The sequence below is a fragment of the Argiope bruennichi genome, chromosome X1, assembly GCF_947563725.1.
Source record: "Argiope bruennichi chromosome X1, qqArgBrue1.1, whole genome shotgun sequence".
Classification (NCBI taxonomy): Eukaryota; Metazoa; Arthropoda; class Arachnida; order Araneae; family Araneidae; genus Argiope; species Argiope bruennichi.
In genome coordinates, this window is record NC_079162.1 from 47,649,492 (window position 1) to 47,663,225 (window position 13,734).

Consider the following 13,734-nt stretch of genomic DNA (forward strand, 5'->3'; position numbering starts at 1 on the left):
TTTCGAGAAACATGTTAGCAACCCGCACATTAAAAATTAACTAAGAAAAATTATTTCGAAAATCATTATTTGTTGATTTTTTTTAAATATATACTTTCACTTGTTATGAAAAGTTCTTATCTGACCCTCAGCACTAACGTAAAAGAAGAGTTTTCAAATGCATGGGGGAATGACACAACTCAAGTATTTCCATGAGGGCTAATAAAGCATAGCATTTGTTTGCTTTAAACTGATCTGTGTTGTATGAAGCAATTCTTATAGTGGTATTTAATAAAAAGGTGCGGGTTGAAGTTCCCTTTATATACCGAACCGGACTGCAACTGAGCATCAGTTTCCTCTTCAGCATCCGTTGTTATACATTGGCAAAGGAAAAACTACCGTGCACAAGATGTTGTCTGCTGTTATTTTGTCTACTATTCTGATTTCACAAGCATGGGCCTTGAAATACACAGATTGTGGTAAGTAATTGCAGTGCAAGTTTTATCTGGTGTGGATATATATTTTTAATGTCCGGAAATCAAAGAGTTTCTCTCAACTCAGTCGATATTGTTCTCATAAGTGTTTTCAATTACATTATTTAAAAAGTTTATTTTACTTTTTCGTGTATGAAGTATGACGAGGAAAAAGTGTACTCATCAAAAAATTAGAACTCCAAATTTTGATAAATATAATGTTTGTTGAGGCGAGGTCAGACTTCAAAAACTAAAGATATCTATAAAATTTTGGGTGGAATTTGTCAAAACAAAGCTTGCCAGCACTTGTGCTGACGAATAATTTATTAAAAAAAAAAACACAACAACTAGAATGATGAAATTTGGAATACAGCTTTATGACCATAATTTTTGAATCGAAACAAATCCGCCGATAATTAACAGTATGGAGATCTCTTTAATCTTGTGTATAGGAGCAAAATAACTCAAAAAGAAAATAAGATAGATGAAATTTAGATGATAGGTAGATGAATTCTATATAGATGAAATTTAATATTCGGGCTTGACACCAAACTTTGGTTCCAGTCCGACAAAGGGAAGATGTTCAAAATACATAATTGACTTTCTTCCCAATACCGCTAAACACAAAATGCTATATAGTGCGTCAATACAAGAAATTTGCGGGGAAAACATTCTTATTTTTTAAATCAGAATTTTTGAGATTAAATTTTATATCTGCTTCATTTAAGTCCCTCTCCACCATTACAATTATTTTGGCTGGTTTCGTTTTTACACAAACTCTTATCAGTATTTTGATATTCTATCTGTCTGTTGGGAAAGTTTGATGCATACATAATGCAAATAAAAAAAAGATATATAGCACCCCGGACTTTAGCTGGCTGCATACAAGATAACGAGAGCTCGCTGCGTTTGAAGTTTGCTAACTTGATCAACGACAATCTAACAGCAATATTTATCACCACTACGATGGCGCAATTTCAAATCAAACGTACGATTGATAAAAATAATGGAATGAATATACTCATGGGATAAAATATCTGAAGGAATGTTCTAAGAATTTCCTTCCTTATGTTCGAACAAATTGTTAAAAAGAATTATTACGAAGCGCCCAAAATATAAAAATATTATTTGCCTTTCAGATCAATGCGAGATTTTCTATCTCTTACGCGAAATGTATGTTGCAGTCTACTTTAACTGGTAATTATTAATGATTAATCGATTATTCCTTAATAATAGCCAGTAAAAGTGGCCAATCGATTTATCCCATTACTCGGTTATTATCAATAATAACCGTTTAATCACACTGTGTGATTATAACGCGTATTTGTAAAGAATGAAAAGTAATGAAGGGAGGAAAAATGCAAAAGATGCTCGACTATTTGACTTAATGTTCCTTAATAAATGAGGAATAATAATCCTTAGATGACAGGAAAATTCTCATATCGCATTCAGAAGTGCTCGAAACGATACAGGCAGTTCTACAGTGTATTAGGAGCAGGAGGAAACAACGGCAGCTAATTATCATCTGCTTGCGCAAGTTGAGGAATAGTCATCATCAATCAAGGCTGATCATTTTCGAAAACAAAAACTCTCGGTATTGATGTTTCCATCTTAGGCTTACCCTTCCAAATCAGAACAATCGTTTAGCAAGGAATAATAAAATAATATTAAATAATTTTTGTAGTTGGGTATTAATGCTTTTTTTTTTATTTTAAAAGTGTATATTATTCGTTCGATAGAGTGTGCATGATTTTATGTTACTTGTAATTAAGTTAGATATCACAACTTATTTTTTATTTAACTTAAAAATACGTACAATATTTTTATTCCTATGATAAGTTTATAGGGGATGTATTAAAATGTACAGTATATAACAAACATTCATTAAGAGATTCCCTATTCTTAAAATTCAGAAAACATGAATATGAGCGAGTTATGGTATTAAAAGATTGTTTTTAATGGTATGGGCAAAAAGCGAGTATTTTCAGAGTTTAAGTCTATCTAGATTTTTTAATATTCCATCTGCTGGATATCAAAAAAATTAAGCCCGATATTTAAGATTTTGCTGTATATATTTTTCTTAATCATTGACATTATTTAAAGAATATTTTTGTCAAGAAAACGAACTTTATATCAAAATAGTTGATTTTCATTTACTAAAATCGATATATAATCGATGTCGTAAATAAAATAAAGCACGTAATAGTTACATTAACATCTTCTTTTAAGTTATAATATGGTCTAATAGAAACAAATCTCGCAGTTTAGAACCGAGGTCGGACAAGAAAATCTAATATGATGTTTGAATAACAATAGATTTACAGAGGCTTTTACTCTCCTCTCACAGTTCACAAGTAATTCTAAAACTTTATCCTATACTAATTCATGTTCATGTTTGCGATCTTTTAATTGATTTTGGAAATTTAATAATAACTGATTAATAAATTTATTTCATAAATTTTTGTCCCGGAGAAAAATTTTCGTATAGAACTTTTAATTAAATTATTCATCTTTTTAATTACTTAATTTAAAGAAACCTCATTCCAAATTCAATTTTCCAATTATTTTTTTTTTCCGAATTTCTTACTTTTATTCATATGCCACTTTATGTAAATATAAATGGTTGTACTGCTGAGAGTTAATAAGTGTACTTCACGATTCTAACGAAGTCTTTATTTTATAAATTAAACTATTATACGTTCTTTTCATTTGAGCTCTACATATTAATTCTGAGTCTAACTTTGAACCGTTTTTCAGCAAAGTAAGTTTCCAAGCAAGAATAATAAAAATTACCTATTAATTTATTGTAAATAATTGTTGTAAAGTAAAAGGTAATATATTATAGAAATAATCAAAATCACATTTTAATAATTCACAAAGAATTTATATAAACATTTTTTTAATCCTTAGGAACCAAGACAGGCAAGATCCTGAGTGTTCAAATAACAGGCTGTGAAGAAACAGACGTGTGCGAGTTTAAAAGAGGCGAGACATACAAATATGACGTATCATTTGAGTCCCGTAAGTATCAAAAAAAATTATTTTATTTTAAAGCATGTTCTAAAATAAATGCTTGTAAAGTATGAAACATTTAATCTATATTGTGTTAAAGGCACATACGCTTCAAGAACAGTGGCACAGCTTAGTATGAACTGTAAAATTAGACAGAATTTTACTAGCGAGAAGCGAACATGAGCTCCAGCCCATTATCAACAATAAAAAAAAAAGTTCCTTTGTCGATATTTAAAAGTTATCGTAAACGTTTTCCCTTTGTCCTGATATGTTTTTGTTTTCAGAATATAAGAAAATTAAATGATTTAAAAAAACCCAACTGGAACTCATAAAACTTAAAAATTATTTTCTTCTAAAGTAGAGAAGTGCTTATCAATATTTACTACTTTGCAGTTACAGTCGAGTAATAATTAACTATGCTTAGTAAGCAAAAGTGTTGGATAATAGGAAACAGAAAAATGCATACATAATATAGTTAGTGGCGTGTATTAAAATTAATATCTTTTATAATATTCAGAAACTTAAGACAGAAAAAGAATGATTAATGACCTACAAACCAACAATTCAGACATAGTTTGATAGTAATGAAAAAAAAGAAGTTGAGCAGAATTAAATCAATATACTATACTGGCAAAACAGTTAGGTTTCTTTTTTGAAAAAAATTGTGGTAGAAAATCATTTTGTAATCATAAATACATATTTTCTGGCTGCTGTATAAGGCTATTTCATGAAAAAGCATCATATCCTTACTTAACGATTCTTCTTGAAGCTCAATGTATTTTAAGACTGCGTCAGTATCATCAGTCATCTTTAAGGGTCATTTTAGTATTACTGGCCGCATTTGTCTCATCTTCAAGCTTGACCATAGAAACTAGAATTTATTTCTTTTTAGCTTTCAGAGAAAAAAAAATAGAAAAACACAAAAGAAGTTCTGACTAATTAAAGCATAAAAACCTGCTAAATAATTAATGAAAGATTAATAATGACATTCAACACTACAGTGGTTGAATCGGCCTGGTCTTAGAAAGTCTAACAGCCGGATGTCACAAGTGCCAACATATAAAGAATGCGCATGAAATTTACATGTCAACATATAGCCTATACGAATATAAAATATTCGTGCCAACAAATACTAAAATTTATATCCATATAATAATTATGAAAACTACAAATTAAATTTTCCCATTAAAGACGCTTTGAATAAATTCAAAGCCGGTGAATTTTAAACGGAATAGCAGATAACCAAGCTCTTGTAGATTACAGAAGGTAAAATCTTAAATATTGTTTTGAAAAAGGAATTCGAAGAAGAAATAGTGAAGTGCTTTTTCGCTTTTTATGTTGTTGAAGGTAAGATTTGACTTCTCTTTCGACCGCCTTTTCGATTTCTTATCTCTTTCACCTTATTAGCAGTCAATTTACTATCACGTGTTTAGTAATACAATAGGATGGGGGGGGGATTAAAATGAACTTCAGGGCAATTCAAGTTCTTTGCCTATCAGTTACAGAGGAAATGGGGGGGGGGGGAAATCTGCTGGTGCAGTACCTATATTTTCCGTAAAAAAAAGATTCATTTTCAATATATTTGTTACAATCTTCAACGTAACAAATTCAAAATGTGGGGAAATATTTGAAATATTGTGTTAAGAGAAACTGCAGCGTAGAATGTAAGAAATTATATTTTATGGAATTTGCAGCTGAGAAGAAAACGTTATCAAAATTGCATCCAAGCGTATTTATTCCCACGTAAAATTTCATCCGGTTTCCAAAGAGGGAAAGTAATTACTTCTAGTGGATTTTATCCGACGATCGTAAGTTATTTTCTTCGCAAAGAAAAGATGAGGAAAAGGAACAAAGCGAATAAATTTTCACAACGCCCGAAACTTCATTTTAGACAACAAGCTTGAAGAACTTCCATTAAAAACACATACAAAAAAATCTTTTTATCATATTTATATATTTGCATGATACTCTCGTTAAATTATTCTCATACACGTACAAAGAATTTCAAAAATAGCAGCTCCAGTTATCAGCTGAACTTATTATTTTTGGCTTATATTGGCCAATTCTTTGAACGGAGGAAATTGTTTGGAAGCTATCGCATACTTTTTGATTTGAAAAAATTACAAGAAACTAAAGGATAAACTAAGAAAGTTGTTGCTTTTTTTTTCTGTTATGTTTAAAAGATATATTAGATGGATTAAGACAAAGTATACCTTTAAGTTCTTAAAGCTCTATTTATTAATTATTATAAAACTTTGTCTTATTTATTATTAATTTCTTTACTTTTTTCCGAAAAGAAGTTTATTTTACGTGCTTTAATTGATTCGTCTTCTATACTTAATTCGGTGTGCTTCGTATTGTATTTTTATGGTGTCTGGTGAATAGGTCAAGCTCAATAACAGTGATGAATAATTAAATTCGATGAGTAATGCAATAAATGATAAGAAATGAATGAATGAATAAATAAAGATATTCATTTTAAATAAATTATGTTACGTTAAAGGTTTCTTCATTAAGTATATATAAGTGCCGTGTATTAATTGGAACCTCAAAATTTTAAACTATAATTTTAATGATTCTGGAAATGGATGTGTTGATTTTTGTACAATACAATACAATACAATATAGTATAGTATAGTATAAATATCGGGGAAATACAATTCTAAGAAAACATTTCATAAAAAAATCAAGTTAATTTAATTATTTCTTCTACTAGACATATATTCTAATTTTTTTTAATAGAATGAACAAGTAATCAGTTAAAAAGCATTTAACATTAGCAAGCATGTAACAAACATAAAGAAAATATATTAGTTGATTCATTTATGATTTTAACGACACGAAATTATCAAAATTAATACTTTTATTTTTAAAATATCAGTAAAGTAAAATAATAATGTTTTTCAATGTATAGTTAATTATTTGGTAGGAAAATGCATTGAGAAAATCAGAACAGAATAAGCAATTATTTTGGAATTCAAATAAAAAAGGAAAAGTAATATATATAATTTCAGTTAAGATTTTGCATACCTTAATTTAGGAATACTAACTTTATTATTTATATACAAATATATATATAAATACTTAAAATACAATGTTGTTCTTTATTCTTTGAAATACAATAAGAGAGTAGAAAGCTACACTTATTGGAAATACAGCATTTTACCCTTTTATATATTTAAAATATAAAAAGAGCTTTTTTTTTTTTTTTCCCAGCTTGAAATATTTCAAGACTTACAGATAGTGTAGCACAATTTAATCAAGTTTATAAATTACCAGCTGTGACTTTGCTTCGACGTTCAAAATTACAATGCTATAAAAATGGTTCCTTTTAATTTAATATAATTTAAGAAATGTTAAGTAAAATTCCACAGCTGTCTTCTGTAGATAGATTTCAACTGAATATTGTTGAAAATATTCAACAGTATTTTTCTACATTTATTCATTTTCAATGCAGTTCTGTTTTAGATCTATTTTCAGAAACCTAACGTTAAAAATTATGTACTATCCAACAAAGATTAACAGTGTTAACTGCGTTAAACGCTGCAAAAATTAAAATACTCTTAATGCAGATCATCCTCATGTAGTGGTGAACGATTTACTGATTTCTGATACAATATATACGTTTCCTTCTCTTTCTGCGCCGTCACCCACATATTCAGAGTAATTGAATGACACGAGTAGACTTTGTTACATTCATGAATTTGGTCCAGGTACTTTTTTTCTGCCTGGGGTCCTTCCCTGACATAAATGCAACTCCGTTTATAGCTATTTATAGAACCCTAACGTCCCTACGAGAGGCCACGGGTTATAGGATCCACCGAGCTTTCTCCTGCGATAGAATTAGAGGCCAAACGAATATATAGATAGATCAGTGCGGTTCGTCATCCCAGAAATTAACAGTGCTGCAAAAATATTTATAAGAAATTGTATTTTTTAAAAAAATTCTACTTAACCTATAAGTAGCTTATATTTTTAAATTTCAAAACCATATATGAAATTTGTTCCTATTCAGCATCACTTATATCTATTTCATTTCTTAAATGTTTTTCAGAATTTCCATGCTTTATTTTTTCAGAAACATGACTTAAATCATTCACACCAGCAACAGTCCACGTATCGTCTCTACCGTTAAGGAAACATAGGAGACAAAACAATTTTTTAAAATTTTTTAACACTATAGCCATATAACATAGAATGTTTAGAATAAATTTCGCTGCAAAATTTTCATTACCTCTAGGTTTCCCTGCTTAGAGACTTTTGAATAATACTCAAATCCGGCATATAGGGACTTATATTTTTTATATTCAATTTTTCGTTCAGTGAAAATTGCGAAACTCTTAAATGTTCATCGTTTGTTACAAGTAATAATTCGAAGAGCGACCTCTAATAATAATAATAAAAAAAAAAAAAAATGAAAATTCAATAAACCAAATATGTTTACATCGTGGCAACAAAAAGCGAAACCGAAATTCATCCATAACCGACGAGAGGAAGCAGAGCAAAAAAGAGAGAAAAAAATCTTGGAAAATAAAGTCGAACGTTAGATGAAAGTTAAAAAAAAAAGTAGAATTCATTGTTTCGTGGAGACTGATTTGATAGAATAGATAGATAGAATTGCAGCTTTGGGGTCTCTAAATTTAAAGGAAGGAAATGATGATTTTAGACTTTGAATCACTTAATAAACTATGTGCGTAGTAAGCTTTCATGGGCTCCAATTGTCTAGCTCTGACCTGCGTCTCTCATGCTTTTTAATTTATTCTCCGTCTTCTCTTCACGTTTTTTTATAGTATCCCCTCCCTTCGAACTCTCAGAGTGATAAATTAAGCACAGAGGGAAAAAGTTAGTAAATCAGATAAAATAAGGAAAAGGCAACTTTAAAAAATAATTTCAAAAGGTGCTTTAACTCTAATGGATAAATCGTTACTTATGTAGCTGCTATTAAACGAGAACAATCAAGAGACATAGAAACATATAATTTTTCTGCATCTAAATAAATCTCCCTCGAGGACACAGACGACTTTAATCTTGGTATATCAGCACTGTTGGATTAAATAAAGTCTGTGTTTAAAATGTGGCATTGAAAGGGGGGGGGGAATTCCAGTTTTCTACGCAATGTGTTTTTGACAAAACACTAAAAATATTTCTTAATTAGACAAAAGCAATTAATATAATTTTTTGCTGTGTTCTTCTACACGTTAATTTTTTATTTTTTAATTCTTTCTTTTACATTGCAATGCAAAGATTATAAGTAATTCAAAAAGTTAATTATGTATATTTTTACATGAAAAAAAAACATTACGTTGCTTATCAATATATACGACTATACATATCAATTTCAGTTAAGGACAGCGAAACTCTGAAAACTGTGGTGCATGGTATTATTGGAGGAGTTGCTCTGCCTTTCCCTGTACAAAATCCCAATGCTTGTGAAAGCAGTGACATCGAATGCCCTCTGCAAACTGGCCAAACTTACAGTTACGGTTACGAAATTGAAGTTCGCAAATCATATCCAGCAGTAAGTATTAAAGTTTTGTTCAGCTTATCAATTTCAAAATTAATTCTCCACCTTGAAAAAAACGTTTGTATAAAAAAGTCAAATACCAATGGAAATTAAATGTTTTACAGGCTTAAATTCCGATACAATGTTGTAACAGTGTTTCATCATATGGATGAAGATAAAAGCATAATTTATTCCCAATATTTTTAATAAATGTTAGTTATGAATTTCATTTTGAATGATAAAAAAATTTCAAATGGAACAGGATAAAATTTTTGGGAACTTAAGATACATATTCATAACTTTAAAGCCTTAATCTTGTTGATATGAATAAAAAATGAAAATGTTTAAAAAGAAATGTCTCAAGAATGATTAAATTTAATGTTATAATTTATATTTTGTTTCAAATTTTGATAGTTTGTATTTAAATATTTTATTCAATTGCTAATTTTTTACAATAATAAATAGATAATTTAAGCTATCAACATTACATCTAATTTATATTTATATAAATATAAAAAAAGTTAATGATGTACGGTGGATATTATGCGAATAATTTTACAGATAGAAACATTTTTAAAGTTTTGACAATGCACTATAAACAACATAGCTCTTTACACTGTTATTCATTCTTAATATCCGAATAAAATGCATGAAATATAAATATTATCATAACACAATGTTTTGATGTTTCTCTTATCTACATAATTGAAGCATATCTTCACTAAGTACTTATCCCTCCAAAACATCATATCGGGAATAAACGTTGTTGGCATCCGCTGTCTCAAAAACTATACAGCATACCATTTTCTGTAAAGTTTTAGTTTAGTTATATTAATTTTCCGTTTGGAAGCAACTCGAAGGCTATCTTAAGGTAGATCTCGAAATTTTGAACACCAGCCAAATAACGAGGGCGATACTTGAACTAGCACCTCCCTCTCCAAGCTTCCGCACTGCACCAACAGGAGAATGTTTGATTCACGATGTCGGGTTTAGCCTGCACGACATATCTTTAGTGAAATATATATTCGAGCCTGGAGCCCAGGCCCTGGAATTGAGACCTTACTACTAGGCCACTGCGTCTCTGTTGGTTTTTTGACCTTTGATTCTCAAAATACGTTAATAATTCAGTAGTATGATTTTAGAGATAGCAGTAATAAAAATGAACATTTTCCTTTATTCGCTCAAAATTACGACATTTGTTTCTATAATTATTGTCACAAGTCAGACTTTTTACCAAAGTATAGTTCTCGTGGCAGACCTTACAGGCAAGAAACACCATTATCTTATAACTAAATTTAAATAATGAAAAATTCAATTTCAGGAAATGTTAATTATAAATGTTTGAATCTAACCGGAATTTGCCCCCCCCTTCTTAAATGTAGCTCCGAGCTGATGTGAAATGGGAATTGAAGGATGACAACAACGAAGATGTAGTCTGTGTTCTGGTTCCAGTCAAAGTAGTCTAATTAGCATTTGGAAAACTATCAACTGTCTACTGATACTAAACAAGAATATTAGCACTAGCAAGAATATTTAGACATTCTCCTCTTTTGCAGCGATATTTACCAATGAATAAGATTTTCATATTGTTGTCAAAATTTAGAGTTTGAAAATAAAAAATTGTTCACTTCCTATTCATTTGTTTGTTTAGTGCTTCATATATGGATATATCTCACACTTATTGGAATGTTTACAAATTTAAAGAGAATACATAGAGAATAAATGCAAATTAGCATTAAAATTGAAGATACTATTAAACTTGATTGTTTTCAAATCACAAAATATTATTTTTGACCGATTCATTTTTTTTCTCACTACCTAAGTGACATTTAAAGACTTCACCCTCGCTTTCTAATAATCTTTAAAAAATTCTTTTTAATGCTAATTTTATAAAAGATATTTGAAAAGGTCTACTTAATTATCGTAAAAATTGTCTTTTTACGGCAACTATAACTAAAATAATAAGCTCATATGCATTTACGATAAATAAATGTATAATTTTAAACAATTATGCACACAGCAGTACATAAATTGCCTGAAAAAACCATCTTCATTTGACATTAATGAATAATACGTTAAATTTATTTAAATAGTCTAGCTCATGGCTACTAAAATTTTCACCACTCACAATAACTTTTTGAGCGGAGAAAACAATTCTATTATTTCAAATATTTCATCAGTTGTTTAATAATATTTTATCTTAGAGGATAGACACCAAACTTCTCTCAAAATCAATTCATTACTGATTTAAAACGGATCATTTTATCGCCAAGTAAAATGTTAAATTTCATTAAAATACAGCATGATATCGTGAAACTATTTAATACTATCAATTAATTATAAGAAAATATATTTTAAAATTTATTAATTATAAATATAATTTAAATATTTTTAAAAAAATTATGCTTCTTGAAAATTTAGATCTTTTATCTAGATATACACTGGTCGCATTTTCAGGTAATAATGAAATTAAAAAGTACGTGTAGTTGCCGATTGGAACAAGGCCACGCGTCAGAGTGCAATCTACTCCCCACTAACAAGATGAAGTAATGAAGGTTGAGAAATGCAGTGCACGTGCTCTGCTTGGCATTACCAGATTGTGCAAGACTGAGCTTGGAATTTTAAGTCAAAACTAAGTTTTTTTTTTTATTATTATTATTTAAGGGGAAGAAAGGTCCATTAATTCTAAATCCTTCAAGGGGGGGGGGAGGATAGTTCCAACAAAATATAGAAGCTATTGTATGCAATTTTTTACAACTCGTCGTTCAGAGCTTGCTAAAACAAACTATCTCAAAACGAACAAATTAGCAATCATTATTATGTTGCAAACATAATTCCATAGATGCAAGGCGAAAAAAAGCTTGGCTGATAATGAGAGATGATGTCCTCTTTTTTTATATATAATTTTCCCTTTTCAGTCTTCAATTTATTATTCATTATTATAAATATAACAGTCTTCATATGAATTTTTCTGAAATTCATTGCTAGATGACGCTCCAACTATGAAATAAAGTTAAATTTAGTTATCTTAATGAGTAAAATAATTAAGTTTCAGAAATATTAATATATTGCATAGTCACTGAAAACATAAGTGCATGACATTTTAAAACTGAAGCGCATTACGAAATGAGATAAACATGAAACAAGTTAAGCGAAATAAAAGAAGTGTTTAAAAATAATAATTAAAAGAATAATAGAAGCCTACATGTCACAAAATACTACTTTTTGAAAAAAAAAAAAAAAAAAAAAAACGTGAAATGTAACAACTGAATAATAGTCATCTAATCAAAACTTTTACAAACCCATTTTTCCATTGTGCAACGATAAAAGTCATCAAGCAATTATTTTTAAATGTACTTCAAATTTTTGAATCATACATACATTTTCAAGTGGAAATATATGTATGATTCAACAATATATCTTACCGTGTATATACAATATATCATTTAATATATCTTTGGAAATATTGTATAATTATCTTTTGGTACCTCCCCACCTTAATACTGGTTCGAAATTTTACGTAGAAAGAACGGAAAATAAAATCAAGTTTCTATTCTAAGAATCTTCAGTATTCGTTATATTAAAAATTTCAATTGGATGCAGGGGGCCAGTCATAATTTTTTTCAGAGTTCCAAGAAACATTAATATCTTGCTTATAAAACTTCATGGCTCAAATTATGAATTTAAAATATTTTCAAGCATACTACATACATTAAACTTTCACAGCGAAAAACGGAGTGATAATTTTCAATTAATCTCTGACAGTCTTTATGCGACTGTTAGAGAGTAATAATTATTTTCATGAATTTTTCTATTCGAAAAGAAAAAATGAAATTCAACGAAATTTTAAAAAGGGCAGAAAAAATTTGAAATGGAGAGAGAAAAAGTGGAACTCTATGAAAAATATTTCTACATATTTTTTTTCTTGGATATAATTACTGCATGACCCATACTATAACTGATCTCTCTCATTATTATAATATTCTATTATATATTCAAGTTCTAAAAAATTATAATTAGTAGGGGATTAATGCGAAAAATTATTATTGCTTACTTTGCTTTACTGCACCTGTATATCATATAAATGTGAGAAAACCAAACACTGTAAACGAAGTAAAATTATACACCCAAAAGTTACAATTTAACTATATCTGTAACTTTCTAGTTATCAGAAATGTTTTAAATTTAGAAATAAAAACAGGCACACGTTTTATACATTAAACCATTAAAATAAAGCACGCACGATATATCAAATTTGAATTTTTTCCTGTAAAAAATGACAACAGTTACATTAGAAATGGCTCTTTGTTAAAGCATTATTTCTATTTCTTTTTTTTATAAATTTTTACTTATTATTGCGTTTACTTTTTATTCTACAAAGCAATAATTTGCATGGCGATTATTTGTTTTAATTCTGCTGAAAAACATAAATAAATGTAAGAAATGATTTTTTTAAGTATACACATTTATACAGTGTACCAATTAAATCTTATTTCAGAAACTTATAAAACGTTCTTTACGAAATAGTGAACAATCAAGATATCCTTAATAATAATAATAAAAAAAAATCAGACTTACAATTTAAATACATTTATTCTTATGGCAGGTTGTGGCTAAAGTTACAATCTTCTTAAATTTTCAGGTCGTAAATATAATACATATTTCAATAAATATTGTGGCATACTTCATTATCAGCACTTAGCAAGTAAAAATTGTAGCAAATTTCCAAACTAATTTTCATGTATAAAATGCAAATATACAGAGGTT

General features: G+C 28.8%; 1 protein-coding gene across 1 annotated transcript; it reads left to right on the forward strand.

Annotated features, from left to right (window-relative positions):
- The first annotated feature begins 320 nt into the window (after positions 1–320).
- LOC129958941 (NPC intracellular cholesterol transporter 2 homolog a-like) lies at positions 321–10,605 on the forward strand. Its single transcript, XM_056071691.1, has 4 exons — positions 321–458; positions 3,363–3,473; positions 8,807–8,982; positions 10,350–10,605. Exons 1-4 carry the CDS (start codon positions 389–391, stop codon positions 10,431–10,433), a joined length of 441 nt encoding a protein of 146 aa, XP_055927666.1. The 5' UTR covers positions 321–388; the 3' UTR covers positions 10,434–10,605.
- Positions 10,606–13,734: the final 3,129 nt, after the last annotated feature.